The 26972-nt window shown below is 34.5% G+C and overlaps 1 protein-coding gene across 1 annotated transcript in view; it reads right to left on the bottom strand.

The window, feature by feature from the left end:
- Positions 1-76: 76 nt before the first annotated feature.
- LOC105152189 (uncharacterized) overlaps positions 77-26972 on the bottom strand; it is a 37202-nt gene continuing 10306 nt past the window's right edge. Inside the window, 1 exon segment of the mRNA XM_087413225.1 lies at positions 77-26972. Coding sequence (XP_087269351.1) covers positions 26829-26972 — 144 coding nt within the window. The 3' untranslated portion in view covers positions 77-26828.

Here is a 26972-nt window from a genome sequence, read left to right on the forward strand (position 1 = left end):
GTCGATGATACTTGCGAAGGAAGCAACGAGAGCCCAACTTACCCCTTAAGCGACCACCGATTGCTTGAAGGTACCGTACTTTACGCGATTTTTCTATTTTCCTGCTTTTCCGAAAAGAAAAATGTAGGTTACAAGAAAAGCATTGGAATGATTTTACCATTTTAAATTCAGCATCGAATGTTGTTTAATTATTATTTGTTTATTAATTTTATTTTTATTCTACGCAGTAAAAAACATTTTGTATTTGTCTTAAAACCGGTCGTTGTTAAAATTTTTTGGTTGAAATCTTAATATATCAGTGTTAATTTAACATAATGTGATTCTTATTTAAACATTTTGTGCTAAATTGATGTTCAACATTTCTTCGATTAAAATAACACACTTTATTAATAAGTGAACAATTAATATAAAAATAATACATTTTGAAACGTAAATTTTTAAATAAGTGAATAAAATATGATAATTTAACATATAAGTAATTTTATTGAAATGTGTCAATTTAACATATTATAAATGTTAATTTTATCGAAGAAATGTACCTTCACAATTTATGCCAATTTTTTATGTAATGATTATATATTACTTTTTAAAATACCCATCTTATGTTAAATTAACACAAAAATTTGAGTAGATCGTTTGAGATACGTTAAATTTAATACAAATTTTCCAATTGTGTAATTTAATTCGCTCGTTTTATAATTCATTGTATTTCGTTTCAATATCTTGATTGAATTATATTGCACATGGGATATAAAAGTAACAGTCTTTTATAAAATTCCAACGAGATAGATTAAAATTAATTGTGATACAATTCTAAATAATATGAGTTAGTTGTATCGCGACAGCGACAATTTACGGCGCGACATATAGACGACATCGCACCGAAACCTCCAGCATAATCTGCGACGATCTCCGAACGAGCTTTTAAGCACGTCGCGCGGATTTCTCGGCGTCCTTTCCAGCGTCATAAAATTTCTTAGCAACTCCCCCGCGTGAACGTCGCTATTCGTCCTACCCGAGAAGAATAATCTTGCAAGCTGAAAAGGAGACGTGGAATGATGACTCAGTCGGTAGCTTTGCAAGAAGACCCCGAAGGCGACATTTTAACAGTATCCCCATCGCCGGATGTTTCATATCCTTCCTTTGTCTCCCTCTGGGTATGCGTACGTCAGTTTGTCTAGATCCGTATGTGCACTGTGAAGTGAGAACGAAAATCGGTGCGACTCAAAGCGATATAAAAATGATTGAATGTGATCGTCACAGTTGAATAGTGTTTATTAGTGTTTTTTAATACGCACTTCCGCGAATTTTGATTCTAAAGTAGAATCGAAATTGAAAGCAATGTTTAGAGGAAGGAATTTCCTAGGGATTAATATTATCGTAGAGATAATTCTAAGGAAATTAATATACTCTCCGGTAGCTTTAATAGCTTCTGGGACACGGTTGTTCTTTGTGGCCAAGTTGCGTCCAACTCGCACAAATGTGCAAACGAACGTAGTAAACGCGAGGTAGAATGCATATGTGAATACATCTACGAACGTCTATACCCGCAGGCTAGCCACGCAAACATACGCTGAACATTCGCAAAAACATTGCCACACGCGAGAGATCCCGTGAATGGTTTGCGGACGCTCACCATGAGTGAAGCACCACCATGAGTGAGAAGCTCTTGTTTAAATCCTTCCTGGAGCCAGGAAGTCGCTTCATGAGTTCCTCACATGATATTCTAGATAGCATTTCGAAGTAAATAAATTCTCGTATGTTCTCAGAAAAGCACGTTCGCAATCCATGAGAAATTTTATTTTCTTTTACTACGTCTATGTGTGTATGTGTGTTACCTCATCGTTTTAGTTTACTTTTTTTTTCATGAAAAAATAAGATAAAGTATTTTTCTGGATATAAATTTCAGTCAATATTATGTTATGATATTAATTTAATAATCTTATTAAGATTATTTTAATAATCTTAAAATATTACTTAAGAGAGATGGTCTTGAAATAAGAACAAACTAGCGAGGAGAGAAGAGTTTAGCTAAAGTGTCTAAAAATCAATAACATACACAGACCAAGCATGCTTTTCAGTGGTGGGAGATAAAACTAGTAGCCGTTGAACATTCGTACTATTTCATTCTATCTTATACCTGCAACTGTCAAGAGCGACAAAGAGCATTCCTCTCTCTTAAGAAAGAAAGAGACACATGGATCCTGTTAAATTGCCATCTTCCGGTTTCAAGCTATGAACAGAATATTTGGTCTATGTGTATACGAGTATGTCAGTTAAATACAAATTAGTTAACTTTATTGGATCTTCAAATAGTTAGACATAAGATGTTCAAGCTGGATATGTGTCAAAATTCTTTACAGCATATTATGTATGTTTTAGCATCCTATATATAATAATAATTTTAACAGCCCAACAAAATTATTTTTAGATTTGCATCCAGCTAAATTTTTAGGTGCTTCTGCAAAATCATTCTTTATATAATTGGCTTTTTAAATAAGACCTAATATATACTTAATAATGATATTTAAAATATGAATAGAATTGCTTGAATTAAGGAGAACGGATAAAATTGAAATTCACAAACTCAGCAGATTATTCAAAAATGCGTCAGAAGTAAACCTTAATCTGCAATTGAACGAAAACTTAATGGCGGACCATCGGATTCTGTGGAATGCGGCACGGCAGCTACTTGGCAATCCGCTCAAATACGCTGCATCCGCGCGTCCAGAAGCCGATCGGACTGCCTATCTTCTGTTCCATCTCACAATCCGGCTCCGCTCGGTACACCTCCCACGGTATCCTCCTCCCACGATGGTCGTGGGAAACCACATCCTGGCGTGACTCCAAATTGCGTGCAAAACCATCAGTGGTAAATGCGAGTTGAGCGTCGAGGAGTGGATGGTCGAAGAGAGAGAGAGAGAGAGAGAGAGAGAGAGAGAGAGAGAGAGAGAGAGAGAGAAAGAGAGGAAGAAAGATAGAGATAGAGAGAAAGAGAGAAACAGGAAAGAGCTGCTGTCGATCGCGATCGATTGATCGTGGCTGCCGTACGTTGAAAGGCAATTAATCATTAATGACCTGCCGTAAAAGAACGGCGCTAGCTTTTAGCAGGAGAACTTTTGAAGTGCGGGACGGTGTATGATGAAGTACACCGTAGTTCAGCGATACAGCTGATAATGAAATTCGCAGTTATTGTTCGTATCAGAAAAATGCATTTCTTAAAACCGTTACCTTGTATACTCATATTGCTTTATTTAAAAATAAAATCTCATTTGTACATTCTTATACATTACGTAAATCGATTTTAAATCGTAAACGCTCAAATTAATAAAGTAACAGATGTAAGAGGAGAAAAATTGTATATAGTTTTTCGATTTAACTTCCATTTTCTAGTAACTCGAAATGAAATGGAACGTTGACATAGTCGTACTTTATAAGTTCCACTTGTTGCCGTAAGTTACACGCGAACGTGAAGCTCGAAGCGACGGCCCAATCGTGTCTTTTTCGCGATAATTGACTGTGTGCAAGTACTTCACTGACAGTCCAATTACAGCACGAAGATACTTACAATCAAGCCAATAATTGTCGTCGACTGCCGCGGATAGCACCGAGCTGCAATATTCGCCGATGGCAGCCGATACATCGACGGTGGCAGACGTAATTAGCTCGACGCCCAGCACTGCTTCTAGATTTCAATTTTGTCGACGAGCACAGCGGATTACAGATACACGACGGTCTTCTCGCGACATCAGAGAATAATGGTTTGCCGTACCTAATCGTACTTTTACGGGATCCTCTCGATTATAGGATGCTCGTTAATTCGCGTTGCCAGCTAATACGTCTCGTATTACGTATTTTACAAAATGTAGCATCACCATTTGGTAACTAAAAGATCATAATTATATGAAAAATTGTTCTGGTGAAATGAATTAGTTTTCACATATATGTAGTTTAATATAATGTGGTGAACAAAAGATGTCATATACATCAAATTCAATAATGAACAGTTTTCGAACTATAATGTATCAAAGGTGCTCTGTGAGCACAAATTTTATACCTTTGATATATTATAGCTCAAAAATTATCCATTATTGAGCCTTGTGTTTGTAACATCTTTCGTTTATCACATTATAAACTACATCCCTAGTAGTAATTTATTGACAATACATAGTTGACATTGCATTAGGTATATATTGGGCTAATTGCATTAGGAATGTATTAGGTCAATATTGTGCCAATAAATAGTGTTACTGAGGATGTGAAAACTCATGTTACCAGGATATAATATATTATAAATTCATAATATATTCATAAATATTTCATAATACATTATAAAAATTCATAATATATTATAAAAATTGTCATTTTAAACAAAAATGTCAAATCATTTCTTCTATTTTCTTTATATTACATCCGCAAAAAAATTGAACTATATCTTATTAAAATGAACTTTTAGTATTTATTTTTTTAAGCATGTTGTATTATTATAATTCCTGAAACTTATTAGTGTCTTTTAATCGACATATATTAAATGAGGCTATATTAACTAAATTAGTGTTAATAATCGTATTAATAACTTACAGATTTTAGCGTTAATTCCAAAGGATTAAATTCCTGACGGTGTGTTTATAATATATATAGTATATATAACACGTATTAGAAACATCCAGTTCACATAAAATAATTCACGTTTCCGCTTTCTCTTTTAAAACTCAAGGATTACTTTAGATGGCTCATCATATACATTTCGATATTAATATCGCTTTCTGATCCACTGGAGCCGACGAAGGATAGAATTGACTCTGTTTTAGCCAGACGGGAAATTGAGTTCTGGATATGAAATAATTAATGCCAGGCAACGCGGACTTGCGCGTCACCGTGTTACGTCCTCGACCTGCTCGCTTTCGTCCGCAATCCCAAAGCGCGTCCCCGCCATCCCGTTCACCTAGTCCCTCCAAGTCCCTCGCGTCGCACCCTACGACCCTTCGTTCACCTGTGTCACCCTCTGCGTCTGCCCTGACCGCCGTTGCCGACGTCGTTTCCGGTCATAACTCAAAATCCCTCAGGTGTGCTAACCGCGTATGCCAGCGGTCACGTTGGAATGTTAGGCCGCAAGTTTCCACCATTATTAAGCCTCGTCCGCGTTTACAGTCGCCGCACGTACGCCGCGACATACACACATGACCTCTTCTCTCTCTCCTACGAAGCAGGTGGGCACTATTCGCATGGCGAGCCATCGGCAGAAACGCGTGGACTCAACCCACGTCCACGAAATTTCGCCACAGCGACAAATTCGCAACCGTGATAAATTTGGGGCCATAATAAATGAAGCGGCCGGGAATAAGCCGTTGGTAAAACGTTCTACCCTTGACACTTAAAGTATTACCCAACAATTACCCAACTAGGAACTAGTCGGAAGAGATTCTCCGTGATGGATTTTATACATAAGGGAGGGATGATGTATGCAAGCTTTCCGATTAATAAAATCTTGGAAAGAAAAAGGAGTTATAATGTGCGGTGATTTATCCTCGAACGATGAAGTGATGCATATATTTTGATATAAATAAATAGCGATCTCACGCGATACAGAAAAGAACCAGTAAACTTTTCCGATACTTGGTTGAAAGTCGATCGCTTACCCGGTGACGAAAATTATTAATTCAAACATCGTCAGTAAACGCGTATATTTTATCCATATCGACCGTGAATATAAAGTTTCACGGCGCGTTCCAAGGAGCGAGACTCTGAACTTCTTCAGCCAAATGTGCCAAATTGAAGCCGAATTATAACTTTCCTGTGATGTGTCAAACCGAACTCGAGTCGATCCTGGATGTAAAGTTCGGAGTCGACTTTTATGAGCATAGTTCCCTTCGCTTTCATAAGATCGTCCTACTTTCTCAGTTTGACTCCTACCCTTACGATGACCGCCGATTGATAGTTGACAATCAAGAAAGCTCAACTATTTTTCATAATCACAATCAAACACATCTTTTTATAATCAAATGCCTTTGTAGTTGAGTTTACTATTATCTCAATTCTTACAAACACATATTAAAGAATATAACAATACGTGGAATGCATTTACGACTATCTTACTATTCTTGTCTTTTTTTTTATATATTTATATAAACATATATTAATAAATTATATATAAAAAATTACAGATAAAATAAATTACTTATTAAATATAATATATTTATTATATATTAAATAAAAAACTTAGTAAATATAATTACTTATTGTTTTTAAATCTTACGTAATTATTTATATTATTTTATTTTATATTAAATTTTACTTATTAAATTGTTGTTTAATTATTTATTCATATATCTGTTAAAATTTTTAAGAATAATTTTTATCCAAGTAATATTTGTGTAAATTAAATTTCTAAAACAGTCTCCTTTTACTGTGATATCCTTTCGAAAATCAAGCTGCCAAAATATTTGCGACCGCATTATAAGGGATCATAATCGCGACTGTAATTGCGTTTAATTTCTCGGCAAGCTTTCCGCTATTTCGTATCAAAACAGCCAGAACTCGTCCATTCTCCAAGGCCGCTATGAATTATCTCGTTTAACCATCCCACTGTCGTGTTTTCAGACGTAACCGCGTCGTTTCATTACGCGTAATAGAGAAATCTTGCGAACTGCCGCGCGAGTTTGCCAGGCCCATGCAAAAAGCGACGAAAGGGATTCGCTCTCCGTAACAGGCGACCAACGTGCGACATATACAGACACGCCGAAAGCTCGGTATCGCTTTTTGCCTCACTAGCCAATTTGTCGGGGCCGATTCCGACAAGTCGCGGCAAGAAAACGTTTGACAAACGTCCGGATATTCTCGCGGTAGGACCGTCGGGTTTCGCCAGAGGTTTCCTGAATCTAGCTGAGTCTGATCCTTGTGAAAGAGACGAATGGACCTTGGAGAAAGTTCGACATCGTCGTCGTTAACGATGACCGCATTAATTTTGATTAGCCGTCCTTATCAATTAACAAGCCCTACGACACGTAACATTATTAGTAGTACATTATTTGTTCTATTATCTCGCATAATATGTTTACCGTTTATACCTACATATACAGAGTATAACGATAGAAGAAGAAAATTCGAGTAAAATATCTCTGCGTCTGCAGTTTTGATAAAACTATAATACATGGCTTATCTTTAAGCTTTGCGAATTTTTCTAATTTTTTGCTGAGTCCAAAATTGAAAACTAATGGTTAAATAAAAAAGGAAGCACTTTTCTGAAATATAAAAGCAAATATTCAAATATTCACATGGATGCAGTGAAGATTTGAAAAAAAAAACAATTTCAGTTATATGTATCCAATATAATCTAAGTATATGATTCCCTTTTTTTACAAAAAAAAGTTACAGAAATGGAAAATTAAATGATCCACAATGTATTACTTTTATAAGATTATAAATTTATTAATATATTGATACGTTTATTGATATAAATTCACACATTATAAATTTATTAACATATTGATATGTTTATTGATATAAATTCACACATTATACTACACAAAAAACTATTTTCTGAACAATTGCCTTATCTACTTATTTTCACAATGAATTAAAATCCATGGTCTGGAATAACAAAAGTATCAAAGAAAAAGTTATAATTGATGTGTTTACACTCGTATGACTCACAATCAGTTGGTCATATGATTCTACCTTACAAAGAATTTACTCTCTTTAATGATAAACATTATAATGAAAATATACATGAAATATAATGATATAAAGAATAACGAGCTACAATACTAAGCGCGAAAATTAATAACCATCTCTTGATTATAAAAAACAATTACCTACGAAATATTACATCATTACTATTTCATTTTGCATTTTGCTTTATTGATAATAATAGACTGAATAACCTAAGCATTAAACCTACCTTACCTGTTAAATTCATCTTATAATTACCTATAAACAGCGAGTAGACACATCGGGTGGAACTGATCATATAGAGTCCGATTTTTTTAGATTGAGATGCGCGCGTTTCATGTATCTCTCGTTAACAATTCTATGAAATACCATCGCAGTATACACGTCTTTAACTCGAGAATAGTCACTTGGGATGATTTTTACTAACAGCAAATAAAATTAAATCACAGTAGTTTTGTTACTGATCGAGAATTCATACCTATTTTTCATACTTTTTAAAAAAATATTAAATAAATCTACATACGTAATGTGATGATCTCAAATACCAATAAATTGCAGAATCAGTAATATATAACAATATATGTCTACTTAATAATAGATATTTCAATAATAGACTTAACTGAGGTGTTAAAATATTCCAGTTGATATTTATACAAAATAAAAACTAGATAACTATTTCCAGGTTAACGAAAAATAAATCCAGATTTTTATACGCGTGATGTTTTAAATATCACTATTGGGAAACGCATTTATCATCGATGGGATTAGTTATTCTGTGACGTTTAATTGCTTCATAACGATTGTTTAAAAAAGAATAATTGTAATTTTTTCCAAATGTAATTACACCAATTTGTCTGTATAAACTCATATTCCAATTTCGCGCATTTACTAAAGTACTAAAAAGAAAAGTGTTTTTCTTTTTTGGCATCGATTACAGCTTCACCCGGCGGCTACGCATTAAAGTCAGCGAGAAGAAAAAAGAAAGGCGTAAGATAATTTTGAGCGACGGCGTTAACGAGATTTTAATATGCAGGTAGCGCTGCTACGGAGGAAAGTCAGAAAATACCGTTGCCCTTTTCAGAAAGTCTATCTGGAAGCGTCGTTCACGCAAAAGGGTTGGAACGGCCGTAAAGGAAGAGAAGAAGGAGGAAAAAGTCTGATGGAGAAGAAATCGCGCCCTTCACATCGGGTCGTTGAAAAGTTTGCGTTTCATCCCTTTCATGAGACCTCGACGAGCTTTCATTCGTCTCCCTACGAATCAATTCGTATCATCTTTGACCTCAGCCTGCTTCGTCGTCATCGCCGTCTACCCTCGTTTTCGCCCCATCGCGACTCTGTAAATTCCTACCTAAAGCTGCCTGTTGCAAAGTAACCTATGCTAGCACATTCGCGAGTTTGATATTGTACCTATCAACATTCATTTGCTTATTAATCCTAAAACTCTATCGATATTGAGTGATACAGTATTGATACTCTCTAATTGATACTCTCTAAAACTTGTAGAATGAATCTCATTTTGAAGAGTGAAATCTGACTCTTAAAGATTGAGCCACTTGATTTCAAGATTAACTCAATTTTTTATTCTTTAGAGTGAAATTTTACTCCAAAGAATTTAGAGAATACGTTTTTACGCACAAAGAAATAGACTTGACTAATTAATATAAAATTTTCATACGCTTCATACTTTTAACCCTTCGTCTGCAATTATATTTTGTTCTCTGAATTCCTTCCATCTACAATCTGGACCTTTACTTGTCTATCCCAAGTTTTTTTACTACTCTAGATTTTTGAAAAATGTGGAAAATTAATATCCTTTTAAGAGCTACTTATGAGGATCAAGAATTATTAAATTACTTGTTAATTTAATATATATTTCTTTACCATTCTGATTCTATTCATGATTGTATTTTTAAATTGAAAAAGATTTTAGCACACGGTTTGCAAAATTAGATATATATAAATTTAAAAAATACTTATAAAAATACGTAAGCAATAATATTCGCTTCTAACGAAAATAGGGTTATTTAAATGATTTGTAATAAGCAAATTGAAATTGTTTTGATTTAATAATCTTGATTCAAATATCAAGCTCACTATTAGGAATCAAAGTATAATTTGAATAAATTTGATACTTGTGATGAATAATTTTTACAATACTGCAAATAAATAATTATTACTAGCATATAATATGTATTCTTTTGTAACTTATACTTATTGCCTAATTAAGAGAAATAGTAATTATACATTATTCATATTTGATATATATACTTATTTACTTTCAATTATTGCTTATTTAAGAAGAATAATAATTAATAATGTTATTCTATTATTTATTTTACAAAAAAATAAATTGAATCTTAGCTTACGTGTTGCGTAAAATAACGTATTATATATATTTCTCATTGCTTTGCTATAATTTTATCATAAGTATCACTTCATTCTATGACCAAAGATTTTATTTGTGTCTTTCATGATATAATTTTGATGACATTATTGACTCACAACAGACATTATATTAACGACACTATTTAGATTAACGCTCAACGACCTCGCTCACTTGCACGTAAAATTTACATACGATAGTATTCTAGAGTTAATAACTACATTATCTGGTAGCGCTCTCGATACTAAAGAGGTATCTCAAGCTATTTCATCCATCGTTGCGACGTTTACATAAAGAAAACACTTCAGATTTGCAATGCTGCCGAATAAATTTCGCACAGAGCTCTTTTTTTTCCGAAATATGTTTTGCTACCTCGAATTCCACAAAAAAATATTTACGTTGCGACCACAAAATAACACAGACCGTCTGGTGTTACAATTCCGATACGGGGTGATCTACTCGCAATTCTCTAACAATTTCGACCGATGAATTCTGTGTACCATGCTCGAGGTTTTCGGATTAATATCAACGTACACATTTAAAAAAATATTGAAATATAAAAATTTTTTATGTTGAAATGTCCAAAGAAAATATTAATGACAAAATTTCGACAAAATTGTTTTACATAACGTAGGAAGAATTCTTTTTTTTTTGTAAATATCATCATCGACTCAGTGTAAACCTCATCTTAACAATTTCGGATATTTTGACAAGCACCAGAAAGTAAGGAAAATTTCATTCCGAACCCGGCCACGTACAACAAAATAGTTCTACGATTGGGCGGACTTACGAAATAGCTTGGGAACGATGAGTTCCATATATATATACCTGACTGGCACGTGTATTCCGTACGCGTATGTTACTTCCCTTTTTTTTCACCATGCACGGCGTTCGCGCGCGAAAATGGAAGCTAATCCATTCGTTTCTTTGCTACACAGCGTGTCGTTTATCATAAAATTTTTCAAACCAAATATTATGTTCCTGAATGTAACATTCATCCTGTATGTATGATTCGAGTCTCTGATTATTCCCACGCAAATAGAAATCTCACTCGCGTACATTATATTACATTTATCACATCCATTAACTGAAAATGAGAAATTTCCTTGTATTAATGAAATACGATGTTTAGGCAAGCAATGAATATATCCAACAGAATTTTTTTCATCAATGTCCAAATATAATTCATTTATATAATGAATAACATTACAATTCTGCCAATTTTAATGGCCCATATATTAGTTTGTTTAATTACGTCCAATTTCCATATAGAATTAACGTACGTCGCATCTCCATGTAACTTCATCGTCATCGATTCAATCGAGTTTCAATTCATTAATTATCAAATTGATCGTTTTCCCAATTAATTAACTAACTGTGTCTGTCACTGGTATGAAGTACTATTTTTTTTTATTTATTTAATGCATTGCGAATATTTAGAATTTAATTACTCTACTAGTATCCTGTGTCGTAATATATTAAATATGTAACACGAACGAACTCAACGTTTCTAATTTTAAAAAGTAGCAATTAATTAAATTTTAGAAACATTACATATTAAAAACATTTATATTAAATATTAATCTAAAACAGTATAATATTTAAAATACATATATTATAAGACAAAAAGATAATATATTAAAAAATAATTATATGGATTAATAAATGAATGGAACATGAAGTGAAATATTGATATTTGCAAATGATTTAACCAGAATTATTAATAACATTCGAACTATAAGCTGCTAAAAATAAAAAGCTTTTTGCGAATTAAGCTTCAAATAGATAATGAAATATTACTCATCATATGAGGTATGCGTTTTACCTTAATAAAATTAGAGTTTTGTTCAATTGTACTATTAAATATCCAAAGAGCAATGGTAACCCAATTCCTCGAATTAAATAACATTTTTAATTTCCATGTATCAAAATATATAATTACCTAAATTCATTTCTGTGATTAGTTTCAACACATCAGTTACATTTTCTTAAGTTAATTTATTTAATTTCATTATTTTAATTAAATTAATATATTAAGTGAGAACAGTGTGTGTGTGGCGACCTATAAAAATAATAAAAAATAACTTGCATTAAGTCTAATTTGATTATAAATCAAATTTGAAAATTATTTAACAGTGCTTCAATATGTCAGCTCGGAGATAAAATTGAATCTATAAAGAAAAACAATTTTAGTTTTTTTTTAACCAACTTATTTTCTAAGTCACTTCATATCCGTCGTCCACGTGTGCACCATCGTCTCCAAGCCTCTTTTCTTCAAGTGGCTTCAAAGTGTCAGGGCCGCGCGTCTGTGTAGATACGCGATAGTTTACGAGTCCGAGCTGCCGCATATCGATCCTCGAGGGTTGAAGTGAAGTCTTCTTCGCCCTCTTCGGCCCGCTCAGCTTCGACTCGGCACAGCGCCTAAATGTATTCGATCGGCGCTCCTAAAATAGGAATTGCATCCCCGCGAAGGACCGTAAAAGGAAAATTTCTACCGCGAGGGGCAAAAGGAGAATATCCCGTAGCAGGGTGAGAGCAGACAATCGTGGTAAGTAGTGCACGGGTTGACACGCTCGAGAATGTCTTCGCGCCAGGATGAAACTCGCGAGCTTTCGCGGAGATGTGCACAAGAGAGGAGGTTGCGGGGAAACGATCGGGGGTATGAAAGGGGAAATGAAAGGAGAGGTCGACGAGGGGGTGGGCGAGGGAGGATGGCTGATGCGAATTGAATCATGGGGGCGTTTTAGCGTCTACGTGGCCCGCATTCGGAATTTCGGCACCCCGAACCACATCCAATACCTCGGGAGCTTCGTCTTAGCGCGCACACACACACACACACACATACACACGCACACGCACGCACACACACACACGCAGTCGAAACGTACCAGGCCGGAGCGAAGCAAGGTTCGGAGAAAAAAATGGATACGTATTTTCGATTTGCAATTCTGCGGCTCGTGATCTCGGTGGCGCATATGCGATGTATCAAACTGGAAAATCCCCCAAAGGTACCCAGAAAGCATTAAAAATACAGATCCAGGCCGCAAGGCAACGAACCGTAAAAATAATACGCGCGCTCTCTCGATCTATAGCGGTTTATATAGTAAAGGTAGCTTCACGGAACAAATAATTAATTTGCATAGCAAACGTTATTGGAGCCACATAAATTAATTATTTATTTTTAATACGCGCTACGTGAGTTAAGCTTCAGGCAATAAAAATTAAAATACTAAAATAATAACGTTTGATAAAAATAAAAACAAGACAGCTTTATATGCATTCGAATACCAATCGTGTCCACCAAAAATCGTATCGAAGCGGGGAGAGGGTACGTTTTATCGTAGTGTAGTTTATATCGCCCATCGCTGGCCAGTGTGTATACGTTCTTTTTCCTATTCACGAGACGGAGAAAAGGAGACTCGATAAAGGAAGGGAAGGATAGTTTCACTGCGAAATCGAGAAGGAGGGAAGAGAAAGTGCGAGAGAGAGAGAGAGAGAGAGAGAAGACGAAGAAGGTTCCTCGAGACTGCATCGATTTTTAAACTTACTCGGTCGTGTGCGGGGACTCGAAGAGGTGGGTAAAGGAACGGAAGAAGAGGGCAGTAGCGGGGGTGTAGTAGCGACCCTTTCAGAATTTGTCCGATTGAAAATTTATCCGATGTGCACGGTGTATCAAGCAGTCGCCATTTCTATCGGCGCGCGCGTGTGCCTCTCTTCCTCGCTTTATTCCTCCTTTTCTCCTCGTCTTTGTTCGTTTATTTTTTAAGGGCGCGCCTTTTTTCGCCTCCTCTCCCGCCCGCGGATACGCGTTCTTTTTCCTTAGCGTCTTCGCCCCTTTTCGTACTTTCGATATAATCCGCGGCTCGTCAATAATTCCAACGATCGAATAAGAAGGGGATGGTGAAAGAAGTGTTTTATCCACGACGTTGTTATAAGTTATTTCGCATCGTAAAGAATTTAAAATGGACGGGGGCTTTGCCCCCGAAGTTTTGGAATTTTTCAACTGAGATCTTTCACCCTTTCTTTTATGAAAATGTTTTTACCCTTTTCTTTTTAATAAAAATCTTCCTCTATTATTTCTGTATAGAAATTCTAAAATTGATAAAAATAATATAATAATTGAAGAGATGGCATAAAGTCATTAATAATTTAACAATAGGATCAAGACAGAGAGAGTCTATAGGGAAATCATCGGAAAGCCGCAATATTCTAAAGAAACATATTGCGAAAATAACACATGCGACGTCAAATCAACTCTATGGCGGTTTACTTATTTATTCGATGCGAAAGAGAAACCCAAGACTGGGAAGGATGCGGGATTACAGTGCGGCATGCAAGCCGCGATAAAGTGTATCGTCAAAATGCGTTGGGTGTTGTTCGCACACACCGATGTAACGTGGCAATAATCCCGTGGAAACACTATTGTGGTAACGCGCGGAATCGACTGGGCCGCTTCTGATGTGATTGATATGGTCGGACAACCGTGGCGTATCGTTGCGCGATTACGATCGAAACTAGCGTCGGTCGTGAACCACCCTCGAAACCTCTTCTTGTTCGTGCCTCGAGCGAATTCACATTCCCATTACAATACAAAATCGTAATAAAGTCAAGATGATATTAAGTTGAAGTTGTTTTAAGAAAAATCATAATAATATTATTTTGATACATTTTTAACGATGATTTTGTGACAAATTCTTCATATAACAGTGATTTTTTTTTTTTTAGTTAAAGAATAAAGAGCCTCGAATGAAATTTTTCCTAAAATGTCTTCGACTTGATATCACCTCGGTCTTATTATGATTTTATATTCTACCTGATCATAAGCGTGTCACTTCGCATATCATGGACGATACTCAACATAAATATCCAACTCTTAAAATGCGATTTTTTAATAAAAACTTGATGAAATAAAAGAAATTATTAACATCGAGTTACGTTATGCAAAAGTAAGTTCGCAAGATTCTCGTCGCTTTCGCTGGAAGACTCGCACCACTCCGGCGTAACACAACATTGCGTTAACATCGTATTTGCAATGTCTATGGTGTAACGCACATTACGGTGATTGCTCAATTCGGGAAAACGTGTATTTCCCCTTACGATGAAATTTCTTTTGCTCATATGCATCGAGCAATTGTTACGCAATTGTTCACGATTTTAGTTTGATTTCATGTAAAATGTAGTTTATTAATAAGCATTATTAAACTACATCATCGCAACAATTCAACGTATAATAAAACCAAATTAACGTCCAACTGAAAAAATTAATTGAAGGAAACTCGAAGGCACAGATTTATCAAATGACAGACATTTTTATCAAATGTTACAATTGACATTTTAATTTTAAAAGGCCTGAGAATATATTAATGATTAAATTAAAATTCGATTTGAAAGGCAAATTCTGTTTTAAAAATTCAGAAAAATATTTCGATTATTCCACGTTTGAAAAAACAATCAATCCAAAATACTTAAATGCAGCGAACAGTTAATGCAGAGGCATCAAACATTTTTTTCTCTTATATCTTTATTTCATTGACCACAGGGGCCTCTTGCGATTCTCCACTCGTATCCACTTTCTATGTTTTAATTACTGACTGCGCGCGCGCGTTCGTTTACAGTGAAAAAAAAAATAAAAAAAAATAAAATAAAACGAAGAAAAACGCGAGCACGAGCGAACGAGCGCGATTGGAAAAATATCAACGGGCGAGCAACCGGCACTGATAATGAAGCGGCTGAAAATTCAATTAACGAAAACACGCCAATTGCCGAGTCTCCTTTCTTTTTTTTTCCAATTTCGACCACTTTCGACTAACCGGACAAGCTAATTTTTACAAAATTGATACGTTGCACATATCACAGGTTTATCAGAGTGTGAATATTTGCGATGCGTGACCGAAACAAAATCATAATATAATTAGAGATAAAAAAAAAGTAAACATTAATTGCGAAATTATGCTCCCACTCGCGGATTCCCGCCGATAATGGAGGAATAGGGGGAAATTAATTTATGCTTTCAGAATTTTGTACCTGCCCGCGTAAACGCGTTACAATGTGTACGATGGGTTTGCGCGTTTTACACGTCTGTTTCTGAAAGTGCAACGCACACGTAGCAACGTGCTCATGTGTCATTGTATTCTATTTTCACTCGAGTTTCGTGCCTCCAAAATACGATTATTAATAATAAATAAGGGAATGCATATTATCACATGTTACTGTCAACCCATTTTATCTCGAACAACCTAATCTCGCGCAATTAATTAATACTGCATTTATGATTTATATTCGAAAATATTTACGGGTCGCGCTCATTCGGAAATATATGGAATATGTACACAAGTGAACAGTAAATCAAGCAAATACTTCCAATATTATAAGGAATTTTCTTTTCATTTTTTTTTTTCGATTATGTAAAGAAATCAGTGAATAATCGTATCGTTGAAAACAATTTTGATATACTCGCTTTGTTGCGTTTATCGATATTATCTATTATATCGTGTCAATTAATTTTGATTATTTTTCAAATATCAAAAAATCATTCGATTTTTTAAAAAATAAGCTTAATTTTCTATCTGCAATCGTATTTTTGCTCCTTTCATTTGCAATCTGGGTCTTTTTAGCTCAAGCTTTTTGTTTAGCTCAGATTTTTTATTGTTCTGGACTTTAAAAAAAAATCAAAGTTTACCTTTCAACATCTCGCTATTACATATAGAAATTATAGAATAATTTTTAACTCTAATGTTAAAACCTTGTTAAAAAAATTGAAGAATGAATATGAAAATGAAATTTAAAAGTAAAATTTTGTTAAAAAGACTCAGATTGCAGATGGAAGGTTAATTAATATTAAAATAAGGCTTTTTAAAAAATTAGACATTATCAAGATTGCATTAAAATAATTTCTGTTTGGAAATATAAAGTTTATGTAAAGATGACATATTAATTAGAAGCGTGTTAGACACGCTGTAACAATTGTGAAAGAAACAATCTTTCCTTCGCAAGATCGTTTCGCTCCATTCCGGCTGATGTAGCCAAATTACTACACGGCTGCTCCTACACAGGAACCTGCAGAAAATTCTTGATATAATATTCAAAATCCTCGGTCCCGTATCGTGCGGATGGCTCCTCTTAATCCAATTTAATTTGACTTATTAAAACTCACCATCTGGCGACGTGCACGCACACCCCGGATTATCACTATTAATAATTTTCCGAGTTCGTTCGAACGCGATATATATATATATATATTAACCGTCGATGCGAATAAACGACGAATTAAACATTGCCCTTTTGTGAATTTATTTATTTCACTAGGTTATGCGAATTTACATTTTGATTTTTGCTTTACACCACACAAATCAATTTGCATTTTGCGTTTTATACGAATACATAAATACGCAAGTATATATAAATATGCTTATTTCTTAATAAATTCAAGCGCTATTACATTAAGCTGAATCCATCCTTCAAAATAACGTACATTAAATATTCACAAGTGAAATTTGACAAACGGGGTCAAATGCATTTAATGGTGAGCTTTAAAGTCGCTTCTGTGGAAACGAAGGCTTTACCTCGTGGTGGTATTTAGTAAAGTTTGGAAATCTTGAGCAATCACGTGAGCAGAGTGTAAATGTTATTGGATAGTTCCGTTGCGTTTGAGAACATGTTTGAAAAGCGGAAACGGTCCCGACAACTGGCCCCGATACCAGTACGGTGCTATTACACATATTAGTTTGTAGATCGTTAGCGGGCTTTCCACTTACAACTGTATAAATGTTCTTCCGTGATGACGCAAAACGGCTTGGCGTATTGGCAATTCCTGTGAAATTCTCGTGCTCAAAATAATGCGCGTGACGTGCACGCACTATTGTAAACAAACAAGTACCATGCTTAGAGCATTGAATCTGACAAATAATGCCGCATTAAAATTTTGTTAACAAGAAAACAACATTTCCAACAAATTTATTAAAGAATATACAAATATATGAAAATATATTTATAAATACTTATAAATATAGTAGACAAGATACACTAAACATTTGGCACAAAATATAATGTGAGAGATGTAATTTATTAATTTATTAATTCTAAAATTTTTATATCTGCTACAGAATAGTGCATATAATATACACTTTACATCGTACGACTTGTTCGTATAATTTAGCTGCTATTTATGGATTTATTTATTTCGCTACAAATTCACATCCCGATTTTTTATTTACGTTACAAATCACTTTTTTTGCATTTTATATAAATATATAAATATACGAAACATTACATACATATGTATTTCTTACTAAATTCAAGCTATTATAAATCCGTCCTTTAGAGTAAGCCTTTAACTCTGTTGCCTTTACATGTGACTACCGATATGTCTTTTAAGGCATATAAAAAAAAAATAAATTAGGCTTAATAGTTTTACCGTCATCAAGTGTAAGCACTTGGTACACGTGATGTGATATGTGCATGCTGCAATTATTAAATCACGCTCGTGCGTTGGGGGTCAATGTAATGTGTCGCATCAGAAACGAAATCTCTCAGCGAAGCTCTTTGCCCGATGGTCAATTAGTTAATGAACAACGGGTTTTATTAATTAATTCGCCCCGCGGCACTGCGCTCGAGCGAACTTAATAGCCGTTGGCTGGCTCGAAATATATTGTACCGCTGAATTTAACTACTCGATAATATTGTCCCGGTGGACCGTGGCGATATCCAAGATTCATACCCAACCGGACCGAAGCCGGGGTTTGATAATTCCGAATATTTCGTTAATGCTTCCCGTGAATTTAACGCGAGCTTTATTTATCGCGCACCGAGAAATCTCGTGCGGATCTCGTCGCGTTCAGAAGACATATCGAAGGTTTTTGTGACATCTTATGAAATTTTAATGTCTACTTTTCCGACAGTTATTTTGCCGAATGTCTATAATCAAATAGAAACTTATATGTCATAGGTTGCTATTCATAGTAGATTCTCATATTTAAGACCGTTTTAAGTTTTAAAATGTCATAAATTAGTAGAGATAAATTATCATAAGAGATTAAAGAGATTAAAATGATTTTAAAATAAGAACAGACTGTTACATCTAATACTGATCAATTTATTATTGAAAAACAGTAATATTACTGATAGTACCAAAAGTTTACGGCCAATGTAATTTTATCGTATTGCTCAAGTAAAGAATCTTTACAAATAAAAATCAAGTATACAAGTATACTTAATTTAATATATTCTAGTATTTAAAATATTATGTTCTTTTAAGTTTAATGTAACAAAAATTGTATTAATATAAATTGAAAAAAATTGATAATAAAGTTATCATAAAATCATATGTTATTCAAAAACTTTTGGCAGCCACTGTGTTTGGAGCCACTGAAAGCACCGTGCTTTTAATACTTAAAATAATTAATTACTATCTTTCAGTATTACATTTACCAATATTAAAATAGCATTAGATTTCTGTAAGGAAATTATACAACAAATACTGGTCTTTATTTTTTTGTCGTAAAAAAAGTTATGATAATACAAGCAAAATCGTCAAAAATGCCATGACTTACATCTTTTGAAAGAAAATATTTCTTTCCGCAAATTGAGCAAGCTTCACAATGTGTGCAAGTAACGCAATGCGTAATCGGTATTCAACAGACGCTTACCGCCCGATCCAATTCTATCTTGGAGTCATAAATTCCTTGGCGAGGCTCGTAAAGACGCGCTTGAGTAGAATCGTCATGATATATTGGGTATTCCCCACAAAAGACCGCAACGAGTTAAGATAGCCCCGCTAACATTATGCTCGCTATAATCGAGACATATAAAACTTTCGAGACTCTAAGAATATGTAAGATTCGTAAAAGGATGAGAAATAGAGGCATATCTCACGCGCAGTATTTTTTCCCTCTGTTAAACTTTTTTCCCTCGTTATAAATAAATTCAATTGATCAATTTCTAAGTGGTAAAATTATGATTTCCTTGAGTGGTAAAAATAAGCAATCAGATTTTGATTATCAATAGGACACACACACAAGCTAAATTAATTTATTCTTAAAAATTGCATTTCCGACAGAAACATTCCGTGAATGTAATTCGTAGTTACATTCTTTTCTTTGATAACAAGAATGTAATTCTTCACTTCAATGTCTTTTTGTCTAATGCGACATATGATTAATGACAAAAACAGAATATCGAGTATTCGAGAAAACCGAGTTTTCTGTCGTCAGCTGAAAGAGCCGAGTTTTACGATTTCATTATGGGCAATAAGAAATACTGGTTAGCCAAAATGAGGATGAAATTAAATGAAGAACAATCTTTAAAATCAACATCCATTTGACAAATTTCTATCTAAATTTTACGAGTCTGAATCGGGAATATTACTGAAGTAAGGAATATTAAATGGGAAATATGATAATCAAGAAATCGCTGAGTGGTCAAATTTAATTCACTGTATAATTGAACGAAATCAGCAAATTAGCAAAATGATGAATATTAAAAGAACACGATAATTATACCTTTATCGGAAAAGAACAGTTATTGTCTTTTGACATATTTTCAGTGTGATGTTTCAATGTATTGCGCGAATATAAGCATATAGCGATATTATTTTTTTCTCGAACAAAAATTAAGAATGCTGCGAGTTAATTTATTCCATATTTCTATCGATTTTAATTTGATTTACTTCGTAATTATTTTTTCTCTAAAAGTGGAAAATTATCAAATCCAATAAAGATACTACCGATCGCCAACGGCGAATATTTGTCGTAGCAGATTGCAGCTTCATTTCCTGGTCCACTTTCTCGTTCTTTCTCACCTTTTCGCCAACATCTCATGCCTCTTTTACTTTGCTGCAGAAAAGAAACCTTATGTCTGCACGATAGTCTTTCGAGTAGACTGAAATCAGATTGGATCAGATCAGGTTCACGTCTCCCGCCTTTAAAACAAAAGGCATCCTGGGAAAATTTCTTCTCGACTGAACGGTTCACTATCTCCTTCCATCTCCGTACAATTCTTCCTAACGGTTTTTAGTAGTATAATACAATGTGCACGTGCGTCTAATCCAATAGCAAACGCGCAGCATTTTCTATCACTTTTAAATTCTATCACTTCGATTCTATCGCTGATATTTTTGATCAGAGAATTTTTGTCATCGAATGAATTATCAAACAAAAGAAATAATTAAATAATCTATAAGGCCCGTAATTTTTATATTTGCTATTGACTTTTAATATGAATTATGATCTATTTATTTATTTCCAACTAACTTTTGATATTACTTTTATAATTTACGCGCACACACATACACGCACACACACACACACACACACACACACGCACGCACGCATTGAAGATAGTCTATAATTTCGAAACGTTTGCTTTTGTATATTTATTCTATAAATATACAAGAATATTTATTCTATAAATTTTAGCATCAAAACTTAATTTAGTTCACAGCACATTATTGTTTTTAGTAGAGATTATTTAATTATGAAGTTAAAAAGAAGAAATATTTGGGGAAGTAGCTTGTTCCGAGATTCTTAGTTTAATACGCAATCTCTTTTATATACCATCATTTTTAGCACGTATATAATCTCTTTTATGCTGAGCCTTCCATGCTACAGCGTTAATCAAACGACGTCGCGCAGTTTTATGTGTCGCAAGTCGGTTTAATTTAACGTTACTAGCTGACTCGCTCTCGTCTGTTTCTCCTTCTACCTGTCGAAACGCAGAGGGGTCTCGCCGCGTCTCGTACACTGAGGAAGATCGAATTTGCGAAATGGCTGTGTATGAGGGCTGAATACCTGACGAGGTAATTCGCGAGGGCACCAGCGCACGGGTGCAGGAACGACGTAATGTCCCGTGGAAAGTAGAAAGGAAAAGCTCGTAAAGGAAGCGAAATTCAAAGTAAATTTTCCAAAGTAGGCGGCAGTGCATTACGGCAGCGCCGTCAATTGACTTTGTTAGGGAGAATAGTTGTCGTCAGGCATGCACAACAGACGCCCGTTTTTTTACAACGAGCTTCTCGATTCTTCCCACGAATTTACTTTGAATCTAAAAAGTGTCTGCAATGAGAGAAAAAAAAGGTCGTAATTATCATAATTATAATTTATTTTCGGTACTAATACTAACCACATATTCTTTTACAAAACTATAAAAATATAATTTATATCAAATATTTGCCTTTCAATATTTGTAATTTCTATATCATCTCAAAATATTTGATTTTGGTTAATGTTGAAAATGGCCTGATACAGATCGAAATGTTTGATTATTCTTTATTATAATAATTATTATAAATTCTAGCATTAATTATCTTGGCTCGTAGCCAATAGGCCTATTATTATTTCATAAAATAATAAATTATTATATTATAGAGTAACACTATAGAGTAATAATTAAAAAATGGAGCTTCTAATCACAATTATTTTATCATGCGATTATAGTCACAAGTACTGAATTTTTCTCTCAACGTAACGTCGGTGAAAATGCGAGTGAGAACAGTACGTCTAATCCGCGAAATACAGTCTCGTTCATCGCTCATAATAAAATTCTTTTAAAACTCACGGAAGAACTACTTACAGATTCTAAATTTTTAATACCATACATTTTTATGATAAAGTTAAATAAAATTTCTTTTAAACTATAAAATCTAAAGATTAACCAAGGGGAGAAAGGCCTTACTATCCATCTCTTGAATATTAACTTACGAAAACTGAACTTTTTCATTTGCAATGTTAAATATCTTTCTGATTACACAACTTTCATCAAATCTTCATCAAGCTAAAATCGATTCCGCATATTACGCAGTTGCGATAAATGTGGGACAGGCTTTACATAAAGTCCATAGAATCGAGCAAAATCATATTACATTCAGACTTCAACTTTACTCGTCGCACATTAAATCCCGCATATACGTTCGACTGAACATCGCTGCCCTTAATTGCAGGATTTAATCAACACGTGGACTTTTCTTTACCGCGAATTGTCAAACGCGTTTAAGGACAAAGGCGCGGTGATATCGAAAAGTACGAAGAGAAGTCACTGGGAAGAAAGAGGGAAGAAGAAAAAGAAGATGAGAGAAAGAGAGAAAGAGAGAGGTTTGCGAAAAGAAAAGGCACGAAGAAGAAGAGGCGGATCGCGCGGTTTTCATCTGCGAAAATTAAGGCAGAATCTGCCGGTAGTAAGAAAGTCCGTGCTAATTAAGGCTGTTTCTTCAGAGATTCCCCTTTCGCGGCCAGCCCCCTCGGCCTCGACTTTTAAATAAATTATACCGAGTTAAAAGCCTCTTCGCACTTCCTCAGATAATCCGCGGGGCCGTTTCGCTCACCAAAGTTATACCCGCGGGAGAAATCTCGCGCCTCCGTAGAAAAGGACGAGCGTTCTTTCCCAGCTTATACGGGTACTGGCTGCGGAGCCATAATGCGCCGAGTGATCTAACGCGGGAATACTTTCTGCTGCAATTACGTTATAAAGCAAGAATGCTCATCCTCGGCCATTCTCATCGCACGGTTCTTTACAAAAATGCGATTAGCCCGCCGAGCCAAATTCAATTATCTCCCGCGTGGCGATCAGCGACGCTTGCGCTAATCTCTTTTTGCTCGATAAATCGCTATCCATAAATGGATTTATTGGAAATGATTACCCGATAATAACCGCCCGCGCGCGTCCAGGATACATTTCTACACGGAAAGAACGATTTTGCTGAATATCTAAAAATTTAATAGATATAGAGCTGAAAGTAATTTTATTAGATTACCGAAATAGTTATATAAAAAGTTCGAGCATGATTCGTAATGCTGTATAAAATTTTGATTCTAACCAGCGTTGAGCGTTCTAATTTTTATTTTAATTAAAATTTTTTAATCTATTTCTAATTAAATAAAAAATTAAATCCTGATGAAAAAAAAAAGAATTTTTTCATGTAATGTAACTTGTGATGTGGTGAACAAAAATGTCATTGAAGGTTCAATAATAGATAGTAGTTTTTGATGTATAATGTGTATCAAAAATGTAATAAAGATGTAATGAAACTTGTACAATTTTCATCATAATTAATGCGACATCTACTAATTCTATAATAAATTAAGCTCCGGTAAAATAAGTTAATTAAGCTACATCACATATGATTATATCTCAATCAAAAATCATAATAATATCACAAGGACATCATTATGACTTTATTTATCATTTATAAATTCAGTTTTAGATATTAAATGACATTATGATGACATCCTATAATATCATTATGACTATATTATGATTCTGTGTATTTATTATTCTATTTGGAATGGTGAACAAATTATATTATAGACAAGATTCAATAATAGATATTTTTTGAGCTGATGTATCAAAGATGTAAAACTTGTGCAATTTTCTATATAATTAATACGAGGTTTTGATATATATTTCTGCAAAAAAAATCGTTCTTTCCATAAAAAATAAAATTTTATACGTAATTTGATACATTATTGAGAAAACTACTGTGTGAAAGAAATACGTTAAATGATAATTATACCAATGTATCGCAGAAGATGAAAATCCTACAACCTAGGAAACATTAGTTAAGAATAGTCGTAAGCATCCCGGTTGGCTTTTAAGGATTTCGAATTCTTCGTCTTTTGTAGGTAAGGTGTTGTCGAATGACAGCAAGTCATCGTTAACGCCATTGTTCTCACGGTACTTCCGGCGCGTTAAGAACGTCCCGAAGCGCTTTCAAGTTAAGTAGATGTTTCTCGGTACGTCGGGTGCATTTTTAAATAATTCGATGCAAAGCAGCCGAGAAAAGGCCGCGAATTCCCTTCCGAGAGGTCCCGTGAATGACGGGGAGGAGGTGCACGGGGGGTACGGGGAAAGAACGAATGGAATTTCCGTGGGATTCACTCCTCCTCGCGGCAGACGTGGCTGGAAAGCGCGAGCGATTCGGAGCGACTTTTACAACTTAATTTTTGCGTATTTGCGAGCTGCGACGACGGCGGGTTGCCGGCTTTTGCGGGAGAAAAGTAAATTTTCCGACACGTTTGCTCGCGCACATGGCGCCGCGTTCGTAAGCAGCAACGTGTCGCCGCCACGGATTTGCGTCAGAATTTTATTAATTTGCTACTCGCCAATTCTATGTTTTCACGAAGAAAAATGAAGATAAGTTTAACCAGTTTATTAAATTAGTTTATTAACTCTATTCAATAAAAGCATCTCAAATTGCATCTCAAATTGAAGACAAGAGATAAATTTCAATTTGATCAAAAAATTCGCTTCCCAAAGGAAAAGATGTCCAACAATTTCGTATCAGAAATGCTTGCGCTTATCGATACACGAATAAGCAATGTCATTTCTTTTCTTTTATAACTTATTACGTTTATTTCAATCTTACGTTTTCCGAGATATTATATTACATCTTCTTCCCCCACGTTATCTAAATGTAGAAAGGTTTCTACGAGCTGACTATCAAGTAGTGAAGATAAATGCTAACTCCGACCATAAGATATCACTCGATGGGTATACCATGGTAGTTACACTTACAAACCAACATCTCTGTCATTATAAATTTATATTTTATTGTATAGTGATAAAATGTAACATAAAAAGAACAAAAATCAAACTTTGTTTACAAATATAATCAAGCACATAATTTTTAAGATATTATCCAAGCAGAACAATAGGTCACGCTAACATTGTTTAGACATTTAAAAAAATTGTAACTAATGAAAAAATGACTTTTGATAATCATTTTAGAGCCATTTTGACATCATGATGACTTTTATGTTCTGCTTGGATATATCCCGATTAAAAATATATATCTATGAACAGTTCGCATATAATAATTTGAACGTCAACAAACTGCTAACTAATTTGTCTTTCGCGTCAATTCTATAATAAATCCCACAAATTGCAAATCAGATTGCTTGTACAGGTTACTATATAAGACGATGCGGTTCCGAATGGGAGCTGACTATCAAGTAGCAGGGATAGATGCCAGGGCGGACGGTATTAACCACTCCACCTATTGGTATTGGCACGTACACGCGGAGAAAATATTGCCGAGTCGAGAATTCGCGAATAAATCTAAATAACCTTCGTATCGGGATACCGCAGTCTTTCGTATCTCTCTATCCCACGTATTTATTAAAAACAGCAATGCTGAGATGATTTTTCTCGTTCTAACGGATATATACTATATTTTATTTTTTATTATCACCGAATAAAAGAGAGGAGCTCGGAAAAGACTTTCATTTATTCTTCAACATTAAAATATCTAAATATAAAATACTGGATAGATTTTTTTATACATATTACGTAAATCAGTGTAGAAAACTTGAAAGTAGCGATATAGCATAATTCAAGAACGGTTATTTGTATTTCGATTTATACAAATATATTTATTAAAATTGATTGAAATTATATTAATTTTTTACTTCGCGAAATATTTTATTTAGCCTTCGATTGCGAATCGTTGCGCACTCTCAAAAATATTAGGATAATTTGTATGTAGTATCCTTCATTATTTAGCAACATAAATTTGCAAGTAAAAATACGTAAGTAATAAAAATTTGGTCTATCGTATTAAATATGTGTAACTTTTTGCAGAACGGAAAACTATAAAATTGCCAAAATGCACCTTCCTCCTCATTGCAATTTAATTATTTTTTATTCACATATTACCTTTCATTTCTGTATACGCACCGAACAGGATCGAAGCAATGCACGAATATTTCGCCAGGCAAACCGCAGCGATACAAAAAAAAAACGAATAATTCCGGAAGTAAGAATCCGTTTTATCTACGTCTGCCGCGTTTCGTCAATCCAGATCCAGCATTTCTCCGGACGTGAAACTATCCCCGCGATCATCCTTCTGACTTCTATCAATGTGACCGTCGGGTGACAAATCTTTACCGGCGAGGCGATTACCGAAATTCAGAAAATCCGAACAGGGACTGCCAGC

This window comes from Acromyrmex echinatior, chromosome 14, assembly GCF_024713525.1.
Source record: "Acromyrmex echinatior isolate Ae372 chromosome 14, ASM2471352v2, whole genome shotgun sequence".
Taxonomy (NCBI): domain Eukaryota; kingdom Metazoa; phylum Arthropoda; class Insecta; order Hymenoptera; family Formicidae; genus Acromyrmex; species Acromyrmex echinatior.